This window comes from Thamnophis sirtalis, unplaced genomic scaffold, assembly GCF_051295495.1.
Source record: "Thamnophis sirtalis isolate CommonGarterSnake01/CBP01778 unplaced genomic scaffold, rThaSir2_p1.2 scaffold_14, whole genome shotgun sequence".
Taxonomy (NCBI): domain Eukaryota; kingdom Metazoa; phylum Chordata; class Lepidosauria; order Squamata; family Natricidae; genus Thamnophis; species Thamnophis sirtalis.
In genome coordinates this window covers 44,189,979-44,204,051 of record NW_028261394.1, presented here as the reverse complement: position 1 = coordinate 44,204,051, position 14,073 = coordinate 44,189,979, and the positions used below count along the sequence as shown (strand labels likewise).

Below are 14,073 nucleotides of genomic sequence, written 5' to 3'. Positions count from 1 at the left end.
ATTGATATTTTATGATGTTTTATCGATATTGATTGTTTCCTGATTGTTTATTTGTATCCTATGACTATCATGAAGTGTTGTACCTTGTGATTCGTGCCAAGCGTATCTTGTCTTTTTATGTACATTGAGAGCATCTGATCCAAAGACAAATTCCTTGTGTGTCCATTCAGACTTGGCCAATAAAGAATTCTATTCTATTCTATTCTATTCTTAATTCATATTCTATTCCAGTGTTTTTCAACCATTGTGCCGTGGCACACTAGTGTGCCGTGACATAGTGTAAGGTGTGCCGTGGGAGAATTACTTTATGTTTAGTCAATATAGGCACAGAGTTAAATTTTTTTAACATTTTCTAATGGTGGTGTGCCTCGTGATTTTTTTTCATGAAAAAAGTGTGCCTTTGCACAAAAAAGGTTCAAAAACACTGTTCTATTCCATTCCATGCCGTCTTATCTCTATTCCATCCATTCCGTCTTTTCTATTCTATTCCTATTCTATTCTATTCCTATTCTGTACTTTATTCTGTTCTTCATTCTATTCTATTCCTTTTTAAATCATTGTTTAATTTGACAAGTATCCGTGCAAGGCGAGTGATGGAGATTTATAACCGAGAAGTCTTCAGATCGAAGAGGGGAGGAATTGACTTTCAAATCAAACAGGAACCGTCAAGAGAAAGTTGAGGAGAACGTGACAGCTGAAAAGCTCCCAGGTGTTCAGTTTCTTTCTCCAAGAGACAAAAACCGCCCTTCAAGTGTTCTTCAGCCTAACCTCATTTTGAAATCAGGGAGGTGGTGTGTTCTTCTGAAACCAACGGACAATGGAGATTTCCTTGCGTGTGCTTGTTTTTTTAATATTTAACACGGAGCTCCTTCCACCTTGTGGGCAGTGTTATTTTGAGCTTGACACACGTTAAGTGGGAAGAGCAATCAACACACACGTTGTTGGCCCCCCATCAAAGATTTCAAGCCCTCAAAAAAAAATTGAAGACATCTTGTAAATGCACACTCATGCATTAAAGATGGTGATTGTACTACACGCAGAAAAGCTAGCCATCTCGAGGGCAGTCATGCTACATGCTGCTCCGAGAGGATGTGCTTTGTAGAGTGAATGGTGTGGTGGTTACACCAGAGAGTAGTTTCCCCCAGACAGATGTTGGTTTCATGTTTAGTGGATGTACCGTTTAGCAATCCAAATGGCCGAAAGAAGCGTCAAGTGGAGGTAATAATGGAAGAAGAAGAGAAAAAGAATGATTTATTATATGTGACATAAAACCTAAGCATGTTGCCTCTTGCAAAGACCATGGGAATCCCAAAATCAGGATTCCTTTGCAGCTTTGTCACCAAATAGCAATAGCAGTTAGACTTATATACCGCTTCATAGGGCTTTCAGCCCTCTCTAAGCGGTTTACAGAGTCAGCATATCGCCCCCACAGTCTGGGTCCTCATTTCACCCACCTCGGAAGGATGGAAGGCTGAGTCAACCTTGAGCCGGTGAGATTTGAACCGCCGGACTGCAGATAACAGTCAGCTGAAGTGGCCTGCAGTACTGCACCCTAACCACTGCGCCACCTCAGCTCAAAGGCCTTCTGTGTGACGTGTCTGCTTGTGGTCCACCAATGTGGTCCCATTCAGTTGTGTCCAACTCTTGGCAATTGTGTGGTCCATCAATGTGCTCCATTCAGTTGTGTACAACTCTTGGCAATTCTGTGGCCCATTGATGTGGTCCATTCAGTCTGACTCTTGGCAATTCTGAGGGCCAGGTCTCCCCACATCTTCCGATCTTGCACTGCTTCTCGGACGCTGTGGCTGATGTCAGCTTTGAGGGTCCTTTGAAGGCCTGTTCCCTTTGACCCCGAGCGTTTCGAAACCTAATTGCTTTCTCCAGTGGATTCCCCTGCGCGGCACGACAAAACCGCGGTCCACTAAAGCGCGCCCGATTAAAATGCGTTGCTGACGTCATCAGCAGCGCGACAACAGCGACCGTGGAGAAAAAAGGGCGCTTTAAAAAGCGCTTTGAAAGCAAGCCGATTCACGTTAAGGTAAGGGTTAGGTTTAAGTTTAGGGTTAGGGTTAGGTTAAGGGTTAGGGTTAGGTTTAGGGTTAGGTTAAGCGTTAGGGTTAGGTTAAGCGTTAGGGTTAGGTTAAGCGTTAGGGTTAGGTTTAGGGTTAGGTTAAGGGTTAGCGTTAGGGTTAGCGTTAGGTTAAGGGTTAGGTTTAGGGTTAGGTTAAGGGTTAGGTTTAGAGTTAGGTTTCGGGGGGTTAGGTTTAGGTTTAGGGGTTAATTTTAACTTTAGCGCTCACAGCGTGCTTTTTTCGTCGCACTGTGATGACGTCAGGTATGCGGTTTCGTCGAGCGCGCTTTAGTCTACCGCGGTTTTGTGGTGGAACCTTCCCCTGCGCGACATGGGCCAAGCTCAAATGAGACGGGGTTGCGTTACAGTTGTTTGTCTTTCAGCAGGCTGCCGAAAGGATCCGCATCGAGATTGTGTCGCTCAGCCTCACGGATCCCCAGATTTTGATGGATGTGCTGATCCAGCGGCTTTTCATAGAGTCCAAATTCTCCACTTTCGAAACAACCGAAACCCCAGTAGCGCTTCCGAAACCCAGAAGCAAGCAGTGGGTGTCCTATAACTACAGCCACGGTAGGAATTTACTATTTTATTTCATTTCGTGCTTCTAAATCACTGGTTTTGTGCGTCCCGTCTTCTTCTCCCATCCGTAACAGATTTTATTGAAAAGTTCTGATTTAAGACTTTACACACTCACACACACATACGCCTATATTTTTTATACATCTTGGCCGGTGTCCTCCCCTCTCTGATAGCCAATTAACTTTCCCCAAAAATCACACCAAGTATGGGTAGGCCTCGACTAACGACCACAATCGGGGCCCAAATTTAGGTTGCTAAGTGAGACGTTGATTGAGTTTGGCGACATTCTTGCCACGGTTGTTATGATGTGACTCACTGCAGTTGTGAAGTTAGTAACACGGTTGTTAAGTGAATCGGGTTGCTTGTCAGAAGGTCGCAAAAGGGGATCACATGACCGCAGGACACTGCTACGGTCATAAATACGAAATCAGTCACTAATCATCTGAATGTGTACCATTTCAGACAAGTGACTGCCCAGTCTCTTCTTAAAAATCTCCAGCGATGAAGCACCTACAACTTCTGGTTGCAAGCTGTTCCATTGGATAATTGTTCTCACTGTTAGGAAGTTTCTCCTTAGTTCCAGGATGCTTCTCTCCTTGATTAGTTTACATCCATTGGTTTTATCTCTTGGATTCTGATGCTTTGGAAAATAAGTTGACCCCCCCCCCCTCTTCTTTATGGCGGCCCCTCAAATACTGCAATAATGCTATCATGTCACCACCACCACGCCAGTCCCTCTTTTCTCTAGGCTGGCCAAACTCAAGCCTTGCAACCATCCTTCCTATGTTTTAGTCGCTTAAGCTTTTAATCATCTTAGTTGCTCTTCTCTGCACTTTTCCCAAAGTCTCAACATCTTTTTTTTGCAATGTGGTGTCCAAAACTGGACGCAGTATTCCAGGTGTGGTCACATTATTGTTTGTTTGTTTGTTTGTTTATTATATTTATATGCCGCCCTTTTCCCCCGAAGGGGACTCAGGGCGGCTCACAACTCAAACCAGGGAAGGGGGATACAAACAAAAATTAAAAATGACACATAACAATGCATTATGGGTTTATAAAGCACTACTAATACTTCACCTTAATGGTGGCTCAGTGGCTAAGATGCTAAGCTTGTCAATTGTAAAGGTCAACAGTTTGGCAGTTCGAATCCCTAGCGCCGCGTAACGGAGTGAGCTCCTGTGACTTGTCCCAGCTTCTGCCCACCTAGCAGTTCGAAAGCACGTAAAAAATGCAAGTAGAAAAACAGGAACCACCTTTGGTGGGAAGGGAACAGCGTTCCGTGCGCCTTTGGCGTTGAGTCATGCCGGCCACATGACCACGGAGACGTCTTCGGACAGCGCTGGCTCTTCAGCTTTGAAACGGAGATGACCATTGCCCCCTAGAGTCAGTAACGACTAGCACGTTTAGTCATACCTTACTAATACTTCACGTGGTTTTGATTCTGTGCCCCTGTTTATACAATCCGGGATTCTTGCATAGAGGGATGTTACAAATCAGTTTTCTAACAAGCTGCACCTTCTCTTGGGAAATAATATTTCTGCCTTTGCCACGAAGTTATCAGAAGAGAACTCATTTCCAGCAAAGTTGCTTTGGTTTTCCTAGGGTATTACTTAAATAACTGGTCATCTAATATTTCCTCTGTGCCTGCTCTCCTTGTCGAGAAACGTCGTTCCGGAGGAAGTGCCCTAATGAATTTGGGTGTTTCATAATGTCGGCAAGAAAGCCAATAATCTAATAGTAATGAAGTCAGAATGTGCGTGTTTACTATAGCTTTACTCCATTTCTTATTCAGGCCTAATTAGATTTGGGTATGTAGAATATTTGAGGTTAATTGAATATTTTCTTTAATAAAACTGAGATTTACATGATGGGGAAAGGAAGTGTACTTTGGCTTAGGGAGAAACTAGGAGTCCCATGGATTTTGTATGAAAAAAAAAAAATAATCACGATAAACCCAGGTGTAATTTGAGAAGTCATTATTTCTCAGTAAATAAATGCCTTTTTTATTGGGTTCTTTTATTATATTTATGTCTCAAGCATTGCGGCTGGCTTTTTAAGAAATGGCTTTACATCTTAGTGGAGATCTTACGAAATTCTGCCTTAATAAGCAACATTTAATATCACAATGGAGTGCTCTGGGCTCCCTAGCCATTTGCTCTGCCTTTCTAATCTATAGATAGAAGGGGGAGAGATTCACAGTTAATAAATTAAACTCCTTAGTAAAACATAAGACTATAATGGGTCCAAGCTTGTCTGCTAATTAGGGACATTATTTTGCATACAGCTTTGTTCACATTTTTTTTAAAAAAAAAATCTGTCTAATGAATCATGTAAAGAAAATGGACAATGGTTCCCAGAAAGGAACATTTGTAGATTTTCCAAAAATTGAAGAATTACAGCTTCCAAGCTCTCATATCATTGACGGTAGAAGGGATAGATAGAACATCAAAACTTGGAAGTTGGGACATGCGGTAGGACCTCCAGCTTATTAATAAAGTCATGTAGGCAGATGATGTCAAGCCTGCAGCTTTCTTTGGGGGTCTTTGGCCTGCCACTCTTTCTATTATTCTATTCATTTTTCTATTGTGGGGAAAATGGGAGAGGGGATTGTAAGGAGTGAGATGCTATGTAGCCATAACAACATTCTTTCTAGAAAGCCAAGGTCATCTTTTGTCTCTGCACCTCTGCACCTCACCGGAACTGGATGGGTGGAAGCTGCCAGCATGGCAGTGGGAGATTGGACCGTGGGGTGGACTTGTGGGTGTGAGGAGAAGATCTTGAACTTTCAACTGGGTGCGAAAAACTGGGAAGCTTTCAGATTTGGGTTTCCCCAGATGTGCCAACATGGCTCTCTTAATAAATTGGAACTTGGAGCAATACTTTGCCTTGGACTCTGATTTACTTTTGGATGCTATTTGGAAACCTGAGAGATAGTTTATGATGCTAATGGTGCGATCGGACTACTGTGCAGAATTCAGATCTGGGTCTAGAACCGTAGAATTGGAAGGCATCATAGACATCATCTACTTGAACTCTATGCTAAGTGTAGGATTCCTAGAGCCTCTCTCAAAGATCACCTTCTAAGGTCTACTCAAGACCTGTAGGCATAGGTGTTGTATCAAAGAGTACTTTGGAATGAAAGATCTTTTAAAAAAAAATAGGTGAGAAGGTATTAATATAGCAAGTTATACTAGCTATTTTCAATCCGAACTGAACAGTACTTTTAATTCTCCGGAGTCAATTACGGGTGTAAGCAAACTTACAATTTCTTCACTAAGTTGATAATAAACAGTGACACACCAAGGGAAATTCTTAATTTCACCTTGGAAAAAATGATTCCCTCCTTGCCTCCCCAACCACCCCCGGTCCCTCCATCTCGTTTTTCTCTTTCTGCTTCTTTGGAGAAAACCACCATAATTGAAATAACAAAGATTAAGTTCAGTTGATAGGTACCGATAACAAGGAAATAGCATTTATATTTCACAGAGCCGAGAGAATATTGCTTCCACTATGCTGAGAAAGCAGGAAAACAGCCCCGAAACAAGATTAATGATTGGGGGCCTAAAGAATGTTATCTTGGCTGTGTATTAACCTGCTCAAGAATTGACAAGAGAAAAGGGTAAGATTAATGAAATATTCCCAAACTTTTTTTTTTTAAACAAGACTTACATAGAGTTAGGAGTGAGTAGCGGCTGAGTATCCTTTGGATTCAGTGTAGTACAATGGAAAAAGGTTTCTTTCCATGTACACGTAATCCTCGACGTACAACCACAATTTAGCACAAAATTTCTGTTGCTAAGTGAGAAAGTCATTAGGTGAATTTTGGCCCATGTACCACTCACTCATCACGAAATCTCCAGAACCCTAAAACCTACTTGAAATTTGGCACATATGTTCCTCTTGGCTTCTAGGTGCTCACTAAGAAAGGATTTTTCGAAATGACCCTCAGATCATTCGTATTTCTTATACAGTAATTAACACGCTCTGATGCTAAGGAGTTGTACTCTCCCTCCCCACCTGAAAAGAACCCTGTTCCAACTGCTAGTTGCCTGACATTCCATTACCTCAGTTCAAACTGGCAGACATTCCACTCCTTCACTCAGGAACAGTCCAGGGTCCCTTTCAGTACATGATCTGATGCTAAGGAGTTCTACTCCCCCTCCCCACCTGAAAATAACTCTGTTCCAACTGCCAGTTGCCTCACATTCTGTTACCTCAGTTCAAAGTGGCAGACATTCCACTCCTTCACTCAGGAGCGGTCTGGGGCGCCTTACAGTACTAAATGTTGGTACCTCACCAACATGTCTACGCCTTCCACCTATGGAACTGCTTCCGGACTCAAGGCGGCGGGAGCGATATTCCCTTACGTGTTTCAATCACCGACCACCACTGAGCCAACAGATTCTGAACCAGATTTCTTCCACATCGCCCGATCACATAGTTTCGTCACGAAGCACAGGTCGTGAGTTATAATTTAGAGCTGAATGCTTCACTCTTAAGATCCCAATTAAAGGTGAGCCAGGAAACAAACCTAGACTATCATAGTTGGTCAGCGTGAGCCAGTAAGATGAGATGACTTCATCTAGCAAATCCTTTTTCCCACTTCGTCAATTCTATTCATGTATTTACATTTTTAAAATCCGTAAAGTGTCTGATCAAAATCACAAGGAAGCCTTTAAAAGAAATGAAACTATAGACATTTTAACTATTTTAACCTGGGCATTAGTTTAAAGGGGGTGGGGGGGAAGACCCTGAGCATTCTCAAAGTTTTTTTTATTTTTTTATTTTTGTAAGAGTGCAGGAAGAACAGAACAGGGTAACATAGTGGGAAGGGACCTTGGAGGTCTTCTAGTCCAACCCCCTCCCCGAGCAGGAGACCCTATGCATTTCAGACAAATGGTTGTCCAATCTCCCCTTTAAAACCCACAACTTCTGGAAGCAAGCTGTTCCGCTATTTAATTGTTCTCATTGTCGAGAAATTTCTCCTTAGTTCTAGTTTTAGACTCTTGTTTAGTTTCCATCCATTGCTTCTCGTCCTGCCTTCTGGTGCCTTGGAGACTAGCTTGACCCCCTCTTCTTTGTGGCGGCCCCTCAAATATCGGAGCACTGCTATTCTGTCACCCCCGGTCCTTCTTTTCTAGACTAGACTAGACTAGACGTTACCCAATCCCAACTCATTCTAGAACAGGTTCAGGCCACGATCAAAAGCAGTTGTGCCTCTTTTTCCTACCGCCTTGATTTCAAAAGAGGTTCTCGCTCCCAGGAGGAGCCTGGAAGGTCTCTTTGAAAAGTCAGAGCCTCTTACAGGGGGGCAGATGGTCTTCGCCCAACATCAAGACCAGTCCTGCCAAGGGTTTCAGGGTTGAAATCATAATCTTTGCTCCCTTCCAGCAGGTCCCTTTGAGCGTTATCCAAACCACCAGCGAAAGACCTCCGCGTTGAAGATTCGGAGCCATCTGTTGTTTTTTTTGGTGTTTTTTTTTAAAAAAATCCACCTTTTCTGGAAATATTTGTCTGTCTGAGAGTAAAGTCGGCTCATCTGCCCTCCACATTCTGCCTTCTAGAATTGGCTTCAAGTCTTTATTCTTCTTTGACGTTGAGCATCTTGTACCAGATGGGAACTGAATGTCTCCGTATAAGTCATGGTGAAGGAATGCGTGGCCTTAAGCTAGCATTTCTTTGTAAAATAAAATAAAAAAGGTGGATATAAATTTAGGGCAAGGTTTTATTTTTTTTGGGGGGGGGAGGGGGCAGTATTGCTGGCTAACTCTGCCCACAGCCAGGAGTTCGATCCTGACCGGCTCGAGGCTGACTCTGCCTTCCATCCTTCTGAGGTGGGTAAAATGAGGACCCAGATTGTTGGGGGCAAGAGACTGACTCTGTAAACCGCTTAGAGAGGGCTATGAAAGCACTGTAAAGCAGTATATAAGTCTAAGGGCTATTGTTAGTCCGTCTGTCCTTCCTTCCTTCCTTCCTTCCTTCCTTCCTTCCTTCCTTCCTTCCTTCCTTCCTTCCTTCCTTCCTTGTTGGTACAGTGGTAAGAATGCCATATTGCTGGCTAACTCTGCCCACAGCCAGGAGTTCGATCCTGACCGGCTCAAGGTTGGCTCTGCCTTCCATCCTTTCGAGATGGGTAAAATGAGGACCCAGATTGTTGGGGGCAAGAGGTTAACTCTAAACCGCTTAGAGAGGGCTGTAAAGCACTGTGAAGCAGTGTATGTCTGTGCTACCCTCCCTCCCTCTCTCCCTCCCTCCCTCCCTCCCTCCCTCCCTCCCTCCCTCCCTTCCTTCCTTCCTTCCCAGTGGTTAGAATGCAATGTTTCAGGCTAACTGTCCACAGCTAGCAGTTCAATCCTGACCGGTTCAAGGTTGACTCATCCTTCCGAGGTGGGTAAAATGAGGACCCAGATTGTTGGCGGCAAGAGGCTGACTCTGCAAACCGCTTAGAGAGGGCTGTGAAAGCACTATGCAGCGGTATATAATTTCTGTTTGATTTTGCAGTAATATATGTGGATCAAGCCAAGCACGAAGCAAGGTGGAATTATCTCAAGGCTGTCGTTTGCGGATCTGAGCCCAGACATGGGAGGTAAGTTTTTGAGAGGACACGTTGATTTGTATAACCTCAGTTTTATGGGTAGTCCTCGACTTACGACCAGAATATATGCTGTTGAGTGAAGAAATCGGTTAAGCGAGCCCCATTTTATGACTTTTCTCGCCACGTTGGTTAAGTTAATCACTGCAGTTGTTAAATGAGTCACACGGTGGTTAAGTTAATCTAGCTTTCCCCCCATGGTTAGCCCAGTGGTCACAAAAGTGGTTCAGGTGACCTCGGGACACTGCAACCGTCATAAATATGAGTCAGTGGCCAAGCGTCTGAATTTTGATCGCTTGGCCGCGGGGATGAAAGGGCGTAGATTCAAACTCTTCTCGGAAAAATGTAATCCTAACGCCCGTGTTTATTCTGAGAAAATGTAAAATCCACCCTTCACGGAGTCTGAAGGCGGCTTACGATTTTCAGAAGCAAAGCGCTGTTTTCCTTTTTTAATGTCCACATCGTGTGTGTAGAAAAATTCATTTTCATTGCAAGAACTGGGCGATTTTGATCGTAGCTGGAGCAGCGGATGGTTCGGTTGCTCGAAGAAAACCGCTGATTAGCTCCGTGTATTTACGGGTAAGCCGATTCAGCCGACGGGATATTAGCTGGCAACCCATCCTTCCCTCCATTTGATTTCCAAAACTTGAGCTTCATATGGTGGCTGGCACACAGTGTTGTTGTTGTTGTGTTTTTTTTAATGGAATCCGCCAGGAAGTGCCATAAACTGATCCCTTAAGAGTAGGCATGTCTCACATCTAAAGCACTTTGAAGTTCAGAAATATTCTTTTTTCTTCTCCTCCTCCTCCTTCTTCTTCCCCTTTTTCTCATTTCAGCAAACAAGCAAAGGACTTCCAGATTTACTGCATACATTAGTGAGATGAATAACACACTGGGTCGAGTAAAACTCCAAATAAAAATTAAAAGTTATCCCACTAGTCCTGTAAATCCGTGACACAGACGGGTTTTTTTAATGTGATGAATTTAAGCCCTAATGACTAAGCAAAATCGTTCTTTGCAGTTAAGCCTGGCCTAAGATGTCTGGGTCCTTCTAAAATGGACGCATTTTGATTCTGGGCGTGCTTATTATAATATTATGTAAATATTATGCATCTTTCTTTTAAAAAACCCAGGGGAGAAGAACATCCATATTTAATTTGTGTGTAATACACCCAAACAAACATATTTCTGTGAACCATTTCCCCCCCAATCGTCCATTCTCAAGAACCAAGGTTGCCAATCGAAGGAGAAGTTACTCTTATGGATGGATGATCGGTTGGCTTCATTAAGACAGACCAAGATGTTATTATTTATATCCCACCTTTATTATTTACAAATAACTCCAGGCAGGGAGCACATCCTACACACCTTTCTCCTTTTTCCCCACACAACAGCCCTGTGACGTTGGGCTGGGAGAGTGGGACCGGTTCTAAAGACTCACCGTTGGCTTTCATGCCTAAGGCAAAACTAGAACTCAGCGTCTCCTGGTGATTGGCCCAAAGTTATCCACTCGGCTTTCGTGGCCAAGGCAGAACTAGAACTCACAAATTCCTAATAATCAGGCCAAAGTCACCTAGCCAGATTTTATGACTATGGCGAGACTAAAACTCCCAGTCTCCTGATAATTGGTCCAAAATCACCCAACCAGCCTTCATGGCCAAGGCAGGACTAAAACTCCCAGGCTCCTGGTGATTGGCCCAAAGTCATCCACCCAGCCTTCATGGCTAAGGCGGGACTAGAACTCACAATCTCCTGGGGATTGGCCCCAAATCACCCAACCAGTTTTCATGGCCAAGGCAGGACTAAAACTCCCAGGCTCCTGGTGATTGGCCCAAAGTCATCCACCCAGCCTTCATGGCTAAGGCGGAACTAGAACTCACCATCTCCTGGTGATTGGCCCAAAGTCGCCCAGCTGACTTTCATGATTAAGCCAGGACCAGCACTCAATGTCTTCCGCTTTCTAGCATGGCGTCTTAACTAATTATAGCATCCTCTCCTAGTTTGTCCCTTATAACATGTCCCCATGTGTGGACCACTTGAATATGTGAGTCACTCCTTCCTCCCTCGTCCTGCTCGAGGCCCATCTTTGAAGTCCAGCCATGATGAGGGATGGGAAACGCACATTATTGTTCTCAAGTGCACAGATGCCGCAGTTTGTGAAATTGGCAGCTCTCATTCCTCGGGCACATGTTTCCTATCACAAAGCCCTATATAATAATATCAGAAGATTTCTTTTCTTTTTACCCTCCCCTCCTTTCATTTGAAACAGGAACCAAACTTTAAAGTTTAGGAAACCAAACAAGCCGGGATAAAAATATCGCTCCAAATTGGCCACGTATGTGGGGCAGAGAGGAAATTTCAGGGAGAAGTAAAAATTGCAGTAACTTGCGTTGTGGGGGGGGGGGGGGGGAGACCAAGAGAATGAAAGTCCCGCTTTTGAATTTGCAGATTGAATTTCCCATGTTCTCATCACGATTTCCATCTTCTGAACATTTGGGGGGGGGGGGAGATCAGGTTTTTTTTTTAAGGGTTGCTATTGTAAACATTGTCAAAATTGCAGGTGTGAAGTATTTTTTTTAATTCACCGGATGTGCTGTAGAATTACTGTACGAACGCAGTGTGTTTATTGAATTTGGAAATTGCTCATTTCCCTGTAACTTGGCATTCTGCAACTGAAATATAGGCTGAATTTCTGCGTTCGGTCCCCGAAATAACGAGAACGCCAGAGGCAGTTTCTAAATAAAAGAAATAATGATGGGTTGTTCGGAGTTTGTAAATCAACTCTTCTGTCAATAACCACGAGAAACAGACATCACAAACTAATTAATAAGATGTTAATAAGAAGTGCAGACTCTAGAAAGAGTGCAGAGAAGAGCAGCAAAGAGGATTAGGGGACTGGAGGCTAAAACATATGAAGGACGGTTGCAGGAACTGGGCGTGTCTAGTTTAATGAAAAGAAGGACTAGGGGAGACATGATAGCAGTCTTCCAATATCTCAGGGGCTGCCACAAAGAAGAGGGAGTCAAGCTATTCTCCAAAGCACCTGAGGACAGGACAAGAAGCAATGAGTGGAAACTAATCAAGGAGAGAAGCAACTTAGAACTGAGGAGAAATTTTCTGATAGTTAGAACAATTAATCAGTGGAACAGAAGTTGCCTCCAGAAACACTGGAAGTCTTTAAGATGACGTTGGATAACCATTTGTCTGAAGTGGTGTAGGATTTCCTGCCTGAGCAGGGAGTTGGACTAGAACACCTCCAAGGTCCTTCCAACTCTGTTATTCTATTCCAGTGTTTCTCAATCTTGGCAACTTGAAGATGTCCGGACTTCAACTCCCAGAATTCCCCAGCCAGCGAATGCTGGCTGGGGAATTCTGGGAGTTGAAGTCCGGACATCTTCAAGTTGCCAAGGTTGAGAAACACTATTCTATTCTATTCTATTCTATTCTATTCTATTAAGGCAACAGTCACCATTCTCAATTCACTCCTAATAATAAGCTCTCTACAAAACTATTCAGGATTCTGCAGCCAACAATGGTTTTGTTTTCAATATTTGAAGCCGTGATTTCATCATGGCTAAACTCAAACAATGTCGTGGCTTCATATTTTGTAAGAGTCCAATCCCAAGGGGATGAATAATAAGCCACAATGTTCCTACACGTTTGTTAACGTAGATGGGGGCTTTTTATTTTGTCCGCATCCTATGTAAAAATATTCATCCTGTTGCCAATAATATGATCTTTTGGGGACAGCTGGGAAGCTAAATTAAATATTTTCGAAGCCACATCTGTGCCATCCAGAATTTATATTGTGTTAATTTACATTGACGTTGATGGTTTGTTTTTTGTTTGGTTTGGGAGAGAAAAAGCAACACGCACAACAGGCGTAACAATCTCCAAAGCTAATTTTCTGCGGTCTGGCTAAACTTTTCCGAGTGTGGTGGGTTAAGGGAGGCGCCAGGGAAAGCCTCGTGCGACACACGCCCTTTGCGTTTGTGTCATCCCACATTGCCGAGTCAATGAACGAATCTGACGGGTTGTTTAAGGTTTATTGGTCGAACGGAAATCACAGATTCGAACCGGCAGCATGAGAAAAATATGAAAATGCGGCAGGAACGATAGACGCGCTAGTGCGTTTACGCACGCCCCGCCCCTTCCCCCACGCCCCGGATTTGAAAGTTGATTCTTGGTCTGTTTTTTCTTTTTTTAAAAAAGGGGGGTAGCATTATTTTAAATTAGGTAAAGGTTCCCCTGGCATATATGTGCTAGTCGTTCCTGACTCTAGGGGGCAGTGCTCATCTCCATTTCAAAGCTGAAGAGCCAGCGCTGTCCGAAGACGTCTCCGTGGTCATGTGGCTCTCTAATCTACTTGCTCTTTTTCCCCCCGCTCCCAGTATACGATTTACAGTGGTCAGTGACCCCCCGGAAGATCAACAGGATCTGGAGTGTGAGGATATCGGCTTTGCGTACGTGAGTTTAAGCCAGATATTTCAGAAAAGGCAAGACCTGATGGAGGAAGAGCTTGATGGTAAGTCCTTCTTTAACAGCAGCAGCCAAAAAAAGCCAGTGCACTCCTACGTTGCATTAACAGAGGGATACAATCAAGATTAAGTGAGGTCCTAATACCACTCTCTAAAGCCTTAGTAAGACCACACCTAGAATGCTGCATCCAGATTTGGTCACCACACTATAAAAAAAGATGTTGAGGCTCTAGAAAGAGGGCAGAGAAGAACAGCCAGGATGATTGGGGGACTGGAGGCTAAAACATGCGATGAACGGTTGCAGGAACTGGGCATGGCTAGTCTAATGAAGAGAAGGACCAGGGGAGATAGGA

General features: G+C 43.7%; 1 protein-coding gene across 1 annotated transcript in view; it reads left to right on the top strand.

The window, feature by feature from the left end:
- Nucleotides 1-14,073, top strand: part of RPGRIP1L (RPGRIP1 like) — a 68,194-nt gene that overhangs the window by 52,832 nt on the left and 1,289 nt on the right. Inside the window, exons 23-25 of the mRNA XM_087729460.1 lie at nt 2,455-2,641; nt 9,152-9,236; nt 13,634-13,767. Of these exons, the coding sequence (XP_087585586.1) occupies nt 2,455-2,641; nt 9,152-9,236; nt 13,634-13,767 (406 nt within the window). The remainder of the gene's footprint in view (nt 1-2,454; nt 2,642-9,151; nt 9,237-13,633; nt 13,768-14,073) is intronic.